This window comes from Lagopus leucura, unplaced genomic scaffold (assembly GCF_019238085.1).
Source record: "Lagopus leucura isolate 7727_CA_CO unplaced genomic scaffold, USGS_WTPT01 Super-Scaffold_741, whole genome shotgun sequence".
NCBI lineage: Eukaryota > Metazoa > Chordata > Aves > Galliformes > Phasianidae > Lagopus > Lagopus leucura.
Window position 1 is genome coordinate 9,441,387 of NW_024962256.1, and position 11,967 is coordinate 9,453,353.

General features: G+C 42.4%; 1 protein-coding gene across 4 annotated transcripts; it reads right to left on the minus strand.

Annotated features, from left to right (window-relative positions):
• Positions 1 to 26: 26 nt before the first annotated feature.
• Positions 27 to 10,176, minus strand: UROS (uroporphyrinogen III synthase). 4 transcript variants are annotated; one of them, XM_042863890.1, is made up of 10 exons: positions 9,229 to 10,176; positions 8,622 to 8,711; positions 8,316 to 8,399; positions 7,292 to 7,388; positions 6,289 to 6,363; positions 6,100 to 6,174; positions 3,889 to 3,972; positions 3,130 to 3,215; positions 1,448 to 1,546; positions 27 to 761 (listed from the first exon to the last, which is right to left on the minus strand). In XM_042863890.1, the coding sequence occupies exons 2-10, from the start codon at positions 8,682 to 8,684 to the stop codon at positions 615 to 617; spliced, it is 810 nt and encodes a 269-aa protein (XP_042719824.1). In that variant the 5' UTR covers positions 8,685 to 8,711; positions 9,229 to 10,176; the 3' UTR covers positions 27 to 614. The 4 variants fall into 4 exon arrangements, with proteins under 4 accessions (XP_042719824.1, XP_042719825.1, XP_042719826.1 ...); XM_042863891.1 differs by lacking the exon at positions 9,229 to 10,176 and adding an exon at positions 8,860 to 9,189; XM_042863892.1 differs by lacking the exons at positions 6,289 to 6,363; positions 9,229 to 10,176 and having other exon boundaries at positions 8,622 to 8,805.
• Positions 10,177 to 11,967: the final 1,791 nt, after the last annotated feature.

Consider the following 11,967-nt stretch of genomic DNA (forward strand, 5'->3'; position numbering starts at 1 on the left):
CTAACACCATTATTAATGGTAAGCCACTTTATTTCTCTGTTTACAAATCCTTCTCTACAGAAATAGAAATGAAACCTTATTTTTTTAAGACTCCATACTGCAAGGATGTGTCAATAACTGACCTCCTGTTAGCTTCACTCAGTGCAACAGTACAAGAATTATCCTGCTCCACTGAGAATCTGCAATCATCTCTTAATATAAATATTTCAGAAGGAGAACAATGAATAAGCTTTGCAACAGAAAATACTTCATAAGTACGATCTTCTTTTACAACAGAAGATGTGCATGGAGAAACTGACTATACACAGAGAAGTGGAAACCTCACCTTGTGCACTAGGAGATACCTGAGGTGACACATGGAACACAAAATGTCAATATATTACTCTGATGCACTGGTGGCCTCTCACAGTTTGTTTCCTGGGACTGCACACATAAGAAAAAGGGGCTTCAGGACATGCTAGACAAATTCCAGATTTCTTAGATATGTGCTGGCAGCTCACACAAGGTGCTGCCAGGACAGTGTTGTGTATTCCCAAACAATACTTCATTGCAGGACAGCAGGTCTGCAAAATGAAAAAGCCTTCTGTAGAGAACCACAAACACATGCGGTGCTCTCAGTCAGATAAAATGCAGTTCTGTGGGTGAAGTGCTTTTTGGAGCCCAGCTGTGAGGTCTTGAGGAGTGGGACTCTCTGCAGTGCAGCTTACTGGGATTCCTGCTGCCTCCATGGCTTCTGCAGTTGTTGGACCAATAGCAGCAAACTGCAATGACATTGTTTACAGCTGGAATTAGTGTGAGCAAGCATGGGATCAGCTCTTATTAGTTACTTTCTTGGCTAACACTGCCAGAAATCAGTTTGCGTGTCTGAGCTCACTGCATTGTACCATTTTGCACTGAAGACCTTCAGTACAAGTCAGCTACCAGCTGGGCTGTTTAGAAAGTACTTAGGAAAGATTTCTCCCACCATTACAAACCTTCAGAGCTTTACCTTCCCTGTACCAAAATCAGTCTTTTTCCCCACTAGACCTCAATTGGAAGACCAGTAGCTGCACCAGCTCAGAGAATTTGAATTCAAAGAATGAATTGCAAACCTTAATGTTCTTCTTTGCCATCACAGGGGAATTACGATTTCTTATGTAAACAGAGGATTCAGAAATCCTCTACAAGACATTTTTATTCCTCTTTATGTTGCAACAAAAAGCATGGTTATATACTCATAATTATGAATGATGTTAGAACCTTCATTATTTGTTTCTCAAATCAAGACTGCAGAACTTTGCAGTGGATGCTGCCTAACGTGTTTTGTTCAGAGGAAGAAGCACAAAGAGCCTGGCATTCCCCACAAGAAAATGAAGGTTTGGAAAGGGTATAACAGCTTTCCTCTCCTTTGGTCTCCCAATGTAGGCTTACTCCCCATTGCATTTCACCATTTTAAAAGAGCAGGTACCTTTATGTGGTTGGCAGAATCACCAGAAAGCTTCTGAATGTGCTGGAGGCAAAACTTGACACCAGATGGACTGAAGAACACAATGCTGGCTGGAATTCCCTGTGTGAAAGTAAGCAGAGGTTGGCAGAGGTTTCTCAGTTCCAGCAACACATCAGTTCTTTCACATCAACCCCTTTAAATCTCTCTATATGGACACAAAGGGTTTTTTTTTAAATGAGAAACAGATGCTAAGCCAACAGAGGGCTCTCTGTGGTGCAGTCTGCCAAACCTCCACACAATGCTGAAGTTCAGGTGTGGCTTTAACCAAATACTTTGTCACATACCCACTGGGTGATAAATGTACTGCAATTTTGCTCATTTCCCTGTTTAGCAAGGAAACTCAGCAAGTTATTTCCCTAAATCCATTCCTGCCTATGTCAGTTCTGGCCACGTTCAGTTTCCCAACTCGTGTGGTTTTACCCTAAGTTCTGCCCACCCAGAGGCGCTGTGGCAAAGATGAGGCGATGCCTTCCAGCTGCAGATCACACAGAGGGCTTTCTGTCCCACACGAAGGCCTTAAGAGAGCCAAAAGAAAATTCTGCAAGATCTGGACCCAAAGCACATGCCTTCTTCATCATGATTTTCTGTTTGAGCAGAAAAATACCCTGCATGAGATGTACCCAAAGCACATCTGCTGTTGTTACCGTGCGTGACTTGGAAGCTGGCCTGAGCCCCTGGAAAGCAGAGCGATGCTTTAGCACAGCGCTGCTCACTGTCTCACAGTGTGCTGAAACACTTGTTTTTTTGTATCAGCTCTCCATGCACAAAACAGATAACCCCAATATCATCAGCTAGGAACAACTGAAAAAGCCCATGAGAAACAGATTTAATAGCTTCACACTGAAACCAGCAAATCACATTGTCTAAAATGTGTGTAAGGAGTTCCTCAAAAAGAACTCGGAATGTGGATGTATCCTCCCTGGAAGCACTCAAGGCCAGGCTGGATGGGCTGTGAGCAACCTGGGCTAGAGGGAAGTGTCCCTGTCCATAGCAGGGGTTGGAACCACGTGATCTTAAAGGTCCTTTGCAGCCCAAGCCATCCTATGATTCTATGAAAATGCCTACGTACCATGCCAGAGCCTTTTAGGACCTCCTGAAAATTAACTTGAAAATCAAGATATAATTTAACAAGACACTGATGTATAGATTAAACAGACGTGAACGTGTTCAGGCAAGCCAAGCTATCCCAAGAAAGAAAGGCTACATTTTGAACACCATTAAACACAGATAGAGTGGAAAATTCAGAAAGTCAACCTGGACAAAATAAGAACAATTTCTGCTAGCTTCAAATCTTTTTCTATGCACTGCTCCTGGCTTAACAAAGTTTAACAGATACGTTTGCTAGATTTTTTTGCCTTTATGACCTCAATACATATGTCACTTGGAATTCAAAACACTTAAAATTATATTTATGTTCATAAACTGGATAATCAGAGGAGGAACTCTGAGACTACGGAGGGCAGAAAACCACTGGATTCTGATTCATAAGATACAGCAAAGTTGTCCAGGGACACCACAATAACAACAATAATTAAAAAATAAAGCTGTTTAATAAATATCCTCTGGAAGGGAAGGGAAAGGTGTGTTTTGTTAGGTTACATCACAGACCTCAAAAATTCTGACATTCCAATTTGACCCAATACCTGCTGTGAGAAATAGCTGCTCAGTGACTGCTGGAGATGCTCGTGTTGGGCAGTCTGGTACACAGTCAGGCTCTCCAGAGGTATGCCTGGGATCACAAGAGGCATTCAGAACCAAACAGGATGTCATTGATTTCTATTATGTCAGGAAAATGTTCTTACTGTATCACTTGCACTTTAAAAGTTAAAAAACAGTTTAACTATTTCAGGTTAAAAAGACACAGGGAAAAGGACATGAGGGATTCATACGTCTTTCTATGCATATGATACAAGATCTAATAGAACTTTTGTAACTGGAGGACCTCGAAGCACATGAGGACAACTGTCATGTCTCACAGCACGTCTGTGATTAAGTTCTCTTCCTTCTCAAGATGCCAACAAAAGTGATGAACAAAAGCAAGTAACCTTGCTTGAGCTGCCCTACACCAAGTCCTGGAGCTGTGAGCAGCATCCCAACCTCAAAGATCGACCAAGGAGGCTGTGGATGCCCCATCCCTGCAGGCATTCAAGGCCAGGCTGGACGTGGCTCTGGGCAGCCTGGGCTGCTGGTTGCTGACCTGCACACAGCAGGGGGTTGGAGCTGGATGAGCATTGAGGTCCTTTTCAACCCAGGCCATTCTGTGATTCTAAGAAAGCCTGCACTCCCATCCTCCAATCGACATCACAGAAAATTCCATTCTCACTCAAGTTTGGTTCAAAAAGGTTAGGTACAAATTGTCTCCTAACAGACTGAGTACAATGAGGCTCAAAGGGAAGCTCAACCTTTTTCTTTAAGCGCTGTAGGAAGTACTTCTCTTTTCAGGGCTCCGCAAGGAAAAAGAAGAGATGATGAACGAGGTTTCTCTCCTGTAAATACACAAACAAAAACTTGTCATTAATTTCTTTTTTAATAAAGATGCATTTAATCCACTTTAAAGGTATCAAATGCTGAATGCTGTTGCAAGTGCTGCATGCTTCTCCCCCAACACAGCCCTGCGGTAACTGAAAGCACTCACAAAAACTGCATCCCAATTCAGAGGGCAGAGCTACTTAGCATGTAAATTAAAAAGTATTCCATAACCAATACGAATGCATCGACTAAAAAGATCTCATGAAAGATAAACTGCATTTCTATTCCCCGTGCCATTCTACAAAGAAAAACAAGGACTGTGCAAGTTATCTCTTCCTTCTCAGATGCACAATCTTCCTCCATTTTTATATTTAAAACTTCAGCCCACTCTGTACACAACAGCTCTCTCTAAGGGAAAGAACTTTCAGGCAGACAAGAGGACAGAAGCACTCTGCTGGAAGCTTCAGGCTATCTATGTGTGTGTTTTCTTGCTTGCCCAAGGAATAATGGTTCCAATTCCAAGGCTGGAAGACTGGAAGTGGGTGTCCACACATCCTCGTATCCTTTTGAAAGGAACTGGCTTCCAACCTCAATTGCTGTTACACTGCCTGCATGTGAATGCTCCTTGCCCATCTGGGAAGAAGGACCTTTCTGGGTTGTGACCTCAGCTTTTAAGCAGCATTAAAGGCAGCAAACACCATTATCTGTTCTTAGACAACAGCTTTTTGCAGCTACTGCCACTAGGAAAGTCAGATGCTCATACGGTGACTGCTTTAGGTGTATTATCTTAAAGTGTTTTAATGCTCATTATGTGAAGATATTTAATGTAAAGGCTGTTCTGACGAGAAATGAATGAAACTGAAAATATACTCCAATGCAAACTGAAACCCATATTATCATTAATCCTTCATCACTAAATACAGCCAGAAGTTCAGATGTTTTTGGACACAAACTTAACAGCAGACTTCTTGTGCAGTTTGCCTTTTCTACAAATAAGGGAAATACACAGAAAATGTTAAGAAGAAAAGAAGAAAAGCAAAGACAAAATGGGAAGACCTTACTTGGAGTCAACACATACTGGCAATTGGCACAAATATTACGTTGCAATAAATCTAAAATTACTTGCCTTGTAAAAAGACTCAATGTGGCTTAATTAGGAGTAAATTCCTTTGTTTTTAATTCCACTTAAGGTGGTATTGAAGCACCTGAGTAACAAAAGGATTATCCTGCTGCAGATTTTATTTTTATTCTGACAACAAATTCTAATGAGAGAAGAATTTCGAGCTGTTCCTTTCATTCGCCTATCATGTCAAAATAAATAAGAAAAAAAAAGACAGAGGTTCTTACAAACCACTTGATAAAGGGCGAGAGCATCAACAGGCAGCCTCCAATAAACCACCCGGTACGATTACATCTATCAACAAGCAGTCTCCAATGATTGAAATGTGCTGGATGGTTATTAAAACTGAAGGGTATTCAAAGGCAGTCATTCTCACAAGGATAATGGCAGTGCTACAGCTCTGTGTTAATTTAAATAGCCTGCTGGTGTTCTGGTATGAAACTGCCCTCGGTGTAACGTATTCTATGGAGAAGGCTGTAAAACATACAATTTTCTTCCCCACTGGTGGCTGTCAGAAGCTGCTGCTGCTTCCAAACCACTCTCTTTGGGTACAGAAAAACACAATCCTCTGAAACCACGTGTTGGTGCTGAGGAAAGGAGTTGCCCTTATCCACAATGAATTACATGGTGGTGAGACACCCCCAGCCCCAGCAGTGACATCCCATGCTCACTGACAATCTGCACGCTCACTAACAGAACCATCTCCACGTTACGACCGAGCAGCAATTTCAAATCATTACAGCTCTGACCTTTAATTAAGAAAAAACCCAACACCATTTGTCTGCTGGGTCGATTAGTATCCAACTGCAGAGTCTAAGATGTCAGGTGAATTAAGATCCTGGATAGGAATTTCAAAACGTTGTTTATGGCCTTTTAGAGCTATTTCGGTATTCCCAGAATCTGAATCCAGAGATGTAAGATGACACAGACCACATATCCTGCTCTGTTTCAGCATACAGATGACTGTATATACAAGAAACAAGGTACATGAGCTTAATGTAAATAGAAGATTTCAGATACTCACTTGAGCAAATATATTCAGCTAATTTTTCAGCATTTCCACTCTTTTCTCCTTGTGGAGAAAGGCCAATTTCTTCCACTATAAGCAAAGACAGAAGAAAACTCCACTGAATTCAAGAAGAACAACTCAAAGTCACAGAAACATGAGCTGAAATTGGAGTCCCAACTTGATCCACCTTAAACTGCAGCTTACCAAGAGAAGCTGTAGCCTTTCCTACCACGTATGTTGGTTTGGTATTCCACTGTTGTTTAAGAGCTTTTGACCATGCTGTAAAACATTAAATTAAGTTTAAGTACGTGGCAACAAAATATGAATGCTAAATGAGTATTTGGACTTCTGTGCAAATCTGTGGATACAGCAAATGCCAACAACTAATACAGTAGGACACATTTCAGCAAATCTGAGTTCACAGAATGAATTTTTAATGTATTTTTCATCGCGTAAATAGCAGCCAAAAACATGTGTTCAAAAGCTTGATTTGAGTAAATAGTTCTCAGCTGCTTTTGTTAAATAGTGTTCTTAATGCATGCTTCACCTTATGTCACATCGTATGCAGCTTACGTTCATTTCTACTTTGGCATTAATGTAGAAGTTTAAATGGCAGCAAAGCTTCTAGGGAAGAAGAGTACACTGCAAAGATCTCAACACACAAAGTGGGGAATTTAAAATAGAAATGAGTTCTCAGCTCTGAAGAACTCAAGAGTGATGAGGTGCAGCTGCCCAGAGAGGCTGTGATGCCCCGTCCACCCCTGGAGGTGTTCAAGGCCAGGTTGGATGGGGCCCTGGGCAGCCTGGGCTGCTATGAAATGTGGAGGTTGGTGGCCCTGCATGTGGCAGGGGGTTGGAGCTTCGTGATCCTTGAGGTCCCTTCCAACCCAAGCCATTCTGTGTTTCTATGATTCTATTCTATGATTCTTAGCATCAGCAAATGTAACCACAACTGACTGCAGAAAGAAACCCATGCTGATTAGTAACTGACGCCAAGAGCTTTTTCCTTTCATTTCTAAGAGCAGCATAAAGCACAGAAAAGCCAGACCCCTGGAAGCTCCATTCAGCACAAGACCTTTATGACGTCAAAACAGAATGATTTTTTTTTTTAAGGCATCAGCAAACACTGCTGATGGGTGAAATAAAAAAAAACAAACTTCAGAAAATACCAAAAGAGAAAAACCAAGGAATATGGATGGGCACTTACTTTCATTTTTACTATTCTCTCTTAAACATATCTTGATGGCTTCTAATGCTCTTGGACTGGTAAAAACGAGGCCCCTGTAACGCTCTGGATGAGAAAGCTGCTTGGAAATAGGAAATGTAGGAAGCACATTAAGAATCGAGCAAATACATTAAAGAAATAAGTCAATCAATTCCTTGTAACCTTGTGAACAACAAAACAGCACCAACAGATAACAGAAACGGGCAATTATTTACACCTATCAGCAGCCAGATTATTTATAAGAGGAATGTATAACAACTACTGGATATTTTCCTGTGTGATATTAATGCTGAAACTCTGCAGCAATAGGTAAGGCTTCCTGTCACTGCCACGAGCTGACGGATGGGTGAATGACATATGAGATACTCCACATTCACGTAGGAAAAAACAACTGCCATTTCAAGCAGTAACACAGAGGGTTGCTTGCTGCTTGTCCCCTACCTGATCAGAAAACAGTAAGACCACAAACATGCTCTAAAAGACCGGTTAAAAAAAAAACAGAGTGTTCCCAGGTGAATTGTAAATGCTGTGATACACTGCAAGACCTACTAAAGAGAAATGCTGCTGGAGATGGGCACTCGAGGTAGGCTCCCTCACAAAAGCTTTCCAGCACAGGAGAACTAAATAAACAGCTGAAGAAAGAATGGGAACAGCCATTACACAGTTTGACCCTACGAGATGAGGTACACAACTTTGGTGCAATGGAAGGGTGAACTTCAGGTACGCTTTAGTTGGTACAACAGTCCTCTTTTCTTTTGCTACAATGCCTGTGACTAGTGCTTGTAAGCTTTATTGTCCTATCTAACCAGCCTATGTCTTTAGGGAGTACAGACAGCATCCTTCTCATTGTGTGTATCATCACAGGACAGACTTCTGTTAGTGGGAAAACAACACAAGGTACTAAAAAGGGCAGCAATATTATTAACTCAGTGTAAGATGTTGCACCTTGGCAATCACAGCCTAAACTCTGCTGGAAATAAGGCAACTGGAATCCCTCCAAACTTACCTTTTCAAACAAGTCTTCAAGAGATACAAATTCAAATGACAAAACTGGAATCAAAGTTGCTTCAAATCCATACAATCCTAATTCCTATGGAAAGAAAAACACAACACAATTCTTGAAATACACTTCCAGCAGTTTTTGCTTCAAAGAAACAACCAGGTCAGTGCAAGTATATTTTTCCTCAGCTAAAATACAAAGGCATCTTACTCATCAGTGAATCTGGTTAGGTTCACCTATCTTGCTGAACAGAACAATACTGTTACTTAATAGCAAAATAACACAACCATTTACTTTTTCGAGTTCACTCACTTTCACATATGGATCTGGTCCCGACTCTTTGTCTTTGGGGTCCTTCAGTAACAGAACCTTCATCGTTTATCAAATAATTGCAGAAGAACTCTGAAATACAATAAAAGAATTTATCTAAATTAGATCTAGAAGCCTTTTTTGCTGAGCAGTGCCTTTAATGGCTCAGCCCGAGCTGGAGCAGGGCTCCCTGTGCAATGAGCCAGCAGCTAACGCACGTTCTCTGGGAATGAATACCCACCCTGATAAGAGCAGCAAATAACATGCTGGCTTCAGATAATGCTGCTTAAGGGAGAAGCTGCAAGGAAAGTCATCAAGGAGAACGCTGCAGAAGGAGGAACAACCCCTACAAGGCAGTCATGTTCAGTAATGTAACACGTAATGTGCTTCTGGCTGAAACAGCTTTATCCCACTCTGCTCCACCCTGTCCTGGGCCAGGCTCACACCTGTTGCCCATACACAGAAGGGAAGGTTCTCTATTCCTTAAATGCTGACGTGCTGAATTCAATGACTGATTCCAACACTTGGGCAAATACAACAAGCAGCAAAGCAAACAAATAGCTGAACACAAACAGAATTTGCTAACTGCACACTAACGCTCGTTACTCACGTGTTCCTTTCTGATATTAGCACACCAGCCAATTAGCTTTAAAAAGAACAAAAACAAGTACTCAAATGTATGGAATATCATTGGTTTGCTTGCACCAAATGCATTGAAATCCTCCAAGTTTCATCGAAGACCAAAAGACTGTTTGGGCAAATGTTTGTCATCACAACATTTTTAAACATTTTTCTCCAAAGAGAAAAGGCAGCTTTGGACCAAAGCAGGCCCAGGCACTGGCACCAAGTGTTACTGAGGAACACCTATGGCTGTCCAACACAACACCTTACCAACATCAGCTCCCCCAACGAGCAATTCTACTGAATCATTAATACAAAGCACACAGGACATGTGGCAGCTTCAGTAACTGATGGTGTATTTTGAAGTACTAGCACTATGGGCACATATTTTAGATGTCATTAAATTTAACCAAGAGAGGAATGCAAAAACTTCTGAAGAGCCAGAAGATGTTTCCATATAGAGCAATGAATGGACTGACAGAGTCCAGCGGTGCTCAGTTTACATCTGCAAACGAGACTGTGGTGTGAATAACCTGAATTCAGTTTTGCACTGCCAAGTTTATAGGATGATGTTGGCCTCCTACTTTTGGCTCACAAAACAAGCACACTGTTTGCATGCGTGCCAATAACTGCTCTGTGATGATTGCTCTTCGGCTGTTAAGAGAATACCATTTAGAACCCATTAGGCTTGCAAACAGCTAATAAGAGGACCACGGATTTTCTGACTTGACCACAAACGCACACACAGATGAAGAAAAACTTGTATGAGCCATTCTGGGGTTTGGGAAGCATCCAGTTAGCTCTGATAACAAACCATGGGAGCAAGCAGAGCTGCCAAAGCATTCCTTTGTGGCCAAAGGTATAAGCAGTTTGGTGCTATTTCTCTTAGCCCACATTACCTAAGTCAGGAGAGGGGTAATTTTGGGTCGTGTTGTGCATTCAGGGAAATATTAATGCTTACAGATGTAACTGAAATGCTTCCCACTCACAGCATTAAACAGTGAAATTCACCATCGCTGTGCCTTCAATTAAAACAGAAAGCTGATTACAGTGTGTATCTCCAGTCCCCCGCTCCCCTGCATTGGAAAAGTTGTCCTCAAACTAATTGCAAACCACTTCTATGATGGAGGATGGCTTTGAGAAAGAAAGAAATGGGTCCTTCTGTTTCTGCTTCTAAGTGACACCGAAAGCTGCAAAACACATCGAACTTTAATAAAACTCCAGCCCCTCTTTTATTGCAAGAAAGTGCATGGGTCACACAGCAAGGATTGATTGCCAAGTGTAACAGGAATGTCATAAACTGAAATGGAGATGAATTACAAGACACTACTGACATATGCTAAAAAATATTAAAGAAAAACGACTCTGAAAAACCCTGGGCTGGGATTTTTGATGCTATGTATTTCTTACCAATATTCTTTCCTAGCGAATAGCTGGGTTTAATAACCAGAGAAGGAAAGAAAGATTACCTGTGAGGCTGCCATGACTTGTTTCAAAAGCCTACCAAACTCACAGATAACATTATATATACACCATTCAACACAAGCAATTTTTCTAAATAATAATTCCTGTTACACAGGAATCCCAAAATCCAACTGCAAAACTAGTTCCCTGACCTGGCAATCCCCTGGAGCTGCAGGACTTGGACCTTCATAGAATCATTCAGGCTGGAAATGACCTCTCAGATCCCCCAGACCATCTCCAGCCACCCATCCATCCCACTGAGCCCACTGCCTACATTCCTCAGTGCCACATTCTCATGTTTCCCAAACACCCCCAGAGATGGTGATCCCCACTTTCTGGGCAGCCTGTGCCAGTGCCAACCACTCTTTCAGAGCAGAAATTGTTCCCAATCCCCAGTCCAAATGTCTCCTGGCATAACTTAAGGCCATCACCTCTTATCCTATTGCCACCTGGGAGCAGAGACCAATCTCTACAACATACTGCAGCTATATGTGGCACAAATCACCACAGAGGGGGTTTTACTGCTTCATTGAAGAATTCTGTCAATCCATCTTGCTCCAATCTCTCCCTAACCATCAATGTTTATATTTCAGCAGTGCTCCCAGAGCAAATACAGCTCTCGACTTCCAGCAGCCCTAACCCAACCCAACCAACCCAACCAACCCCACCTGACCCAATCCAACCTGACCAACACAACCTGACCCAACCTGACCAGCTCAACCCAACCTGACCCAATCCAACCAAACCAACCAAATACGACCCAACCCCACCTGACCCAACTGAACCAACCGAACTTAACCCAGCCCAACAAACCCAACTAACCCAACATGACCCAACCCAACCAACCCAATTTGACCCAACCTAGCCAGCCCAGCCCAATTTGACAAACCCAACCAATCCGACCTGACCTGACCCAACCCACTCAATCAACTCAACCTGACCCAATGCAACCCAACAAGCCCAACTTGACCCAACCCAACCAACCTAACCAGCCCAGCCCAACCTGACAAACACAACCAACCTAACTTGACCTGACCCAACTCAACCCAACCTAACCAGCCCAACCCAGCCTGACACAACCCAACCCAACCAACCCAACCTAACCAACCCAGCTCGACCCACCCTAACCATCCTAACCCAACATGACCCAATCTAACCAACCCAACTCAACCCAAACCAACCTCAACTGACTCAACCCAACCATCCCAACCCCACACCCGACCCCCCCAATGGAAGGCAGCCCCCATCCACATGGCACACACAG

Coding starts and splice junctions, on each gene's coding strand:
- UROS (XM_042863890.1), bottom strand. CDS start 8,684: ATGAAGGTTCTGTTACTGAAGGACCCCAAAGACAAAGAGTCGGGACCA. Junction 6,364..7,291: donor AGAGAATAGTAAAAATGAAA/GTAAGTGCCCAT, acceptor AATGTTTTACAG/CATGGTCAAAAGCTCTTAAA. Junction 3,216..3,888: donor TACAGCGCTTAAAGAAAAAG/GTTGAGCTTCCC, acceptor TTGTGATCCCAG/GCATACCTCTGGAGAGCCTG.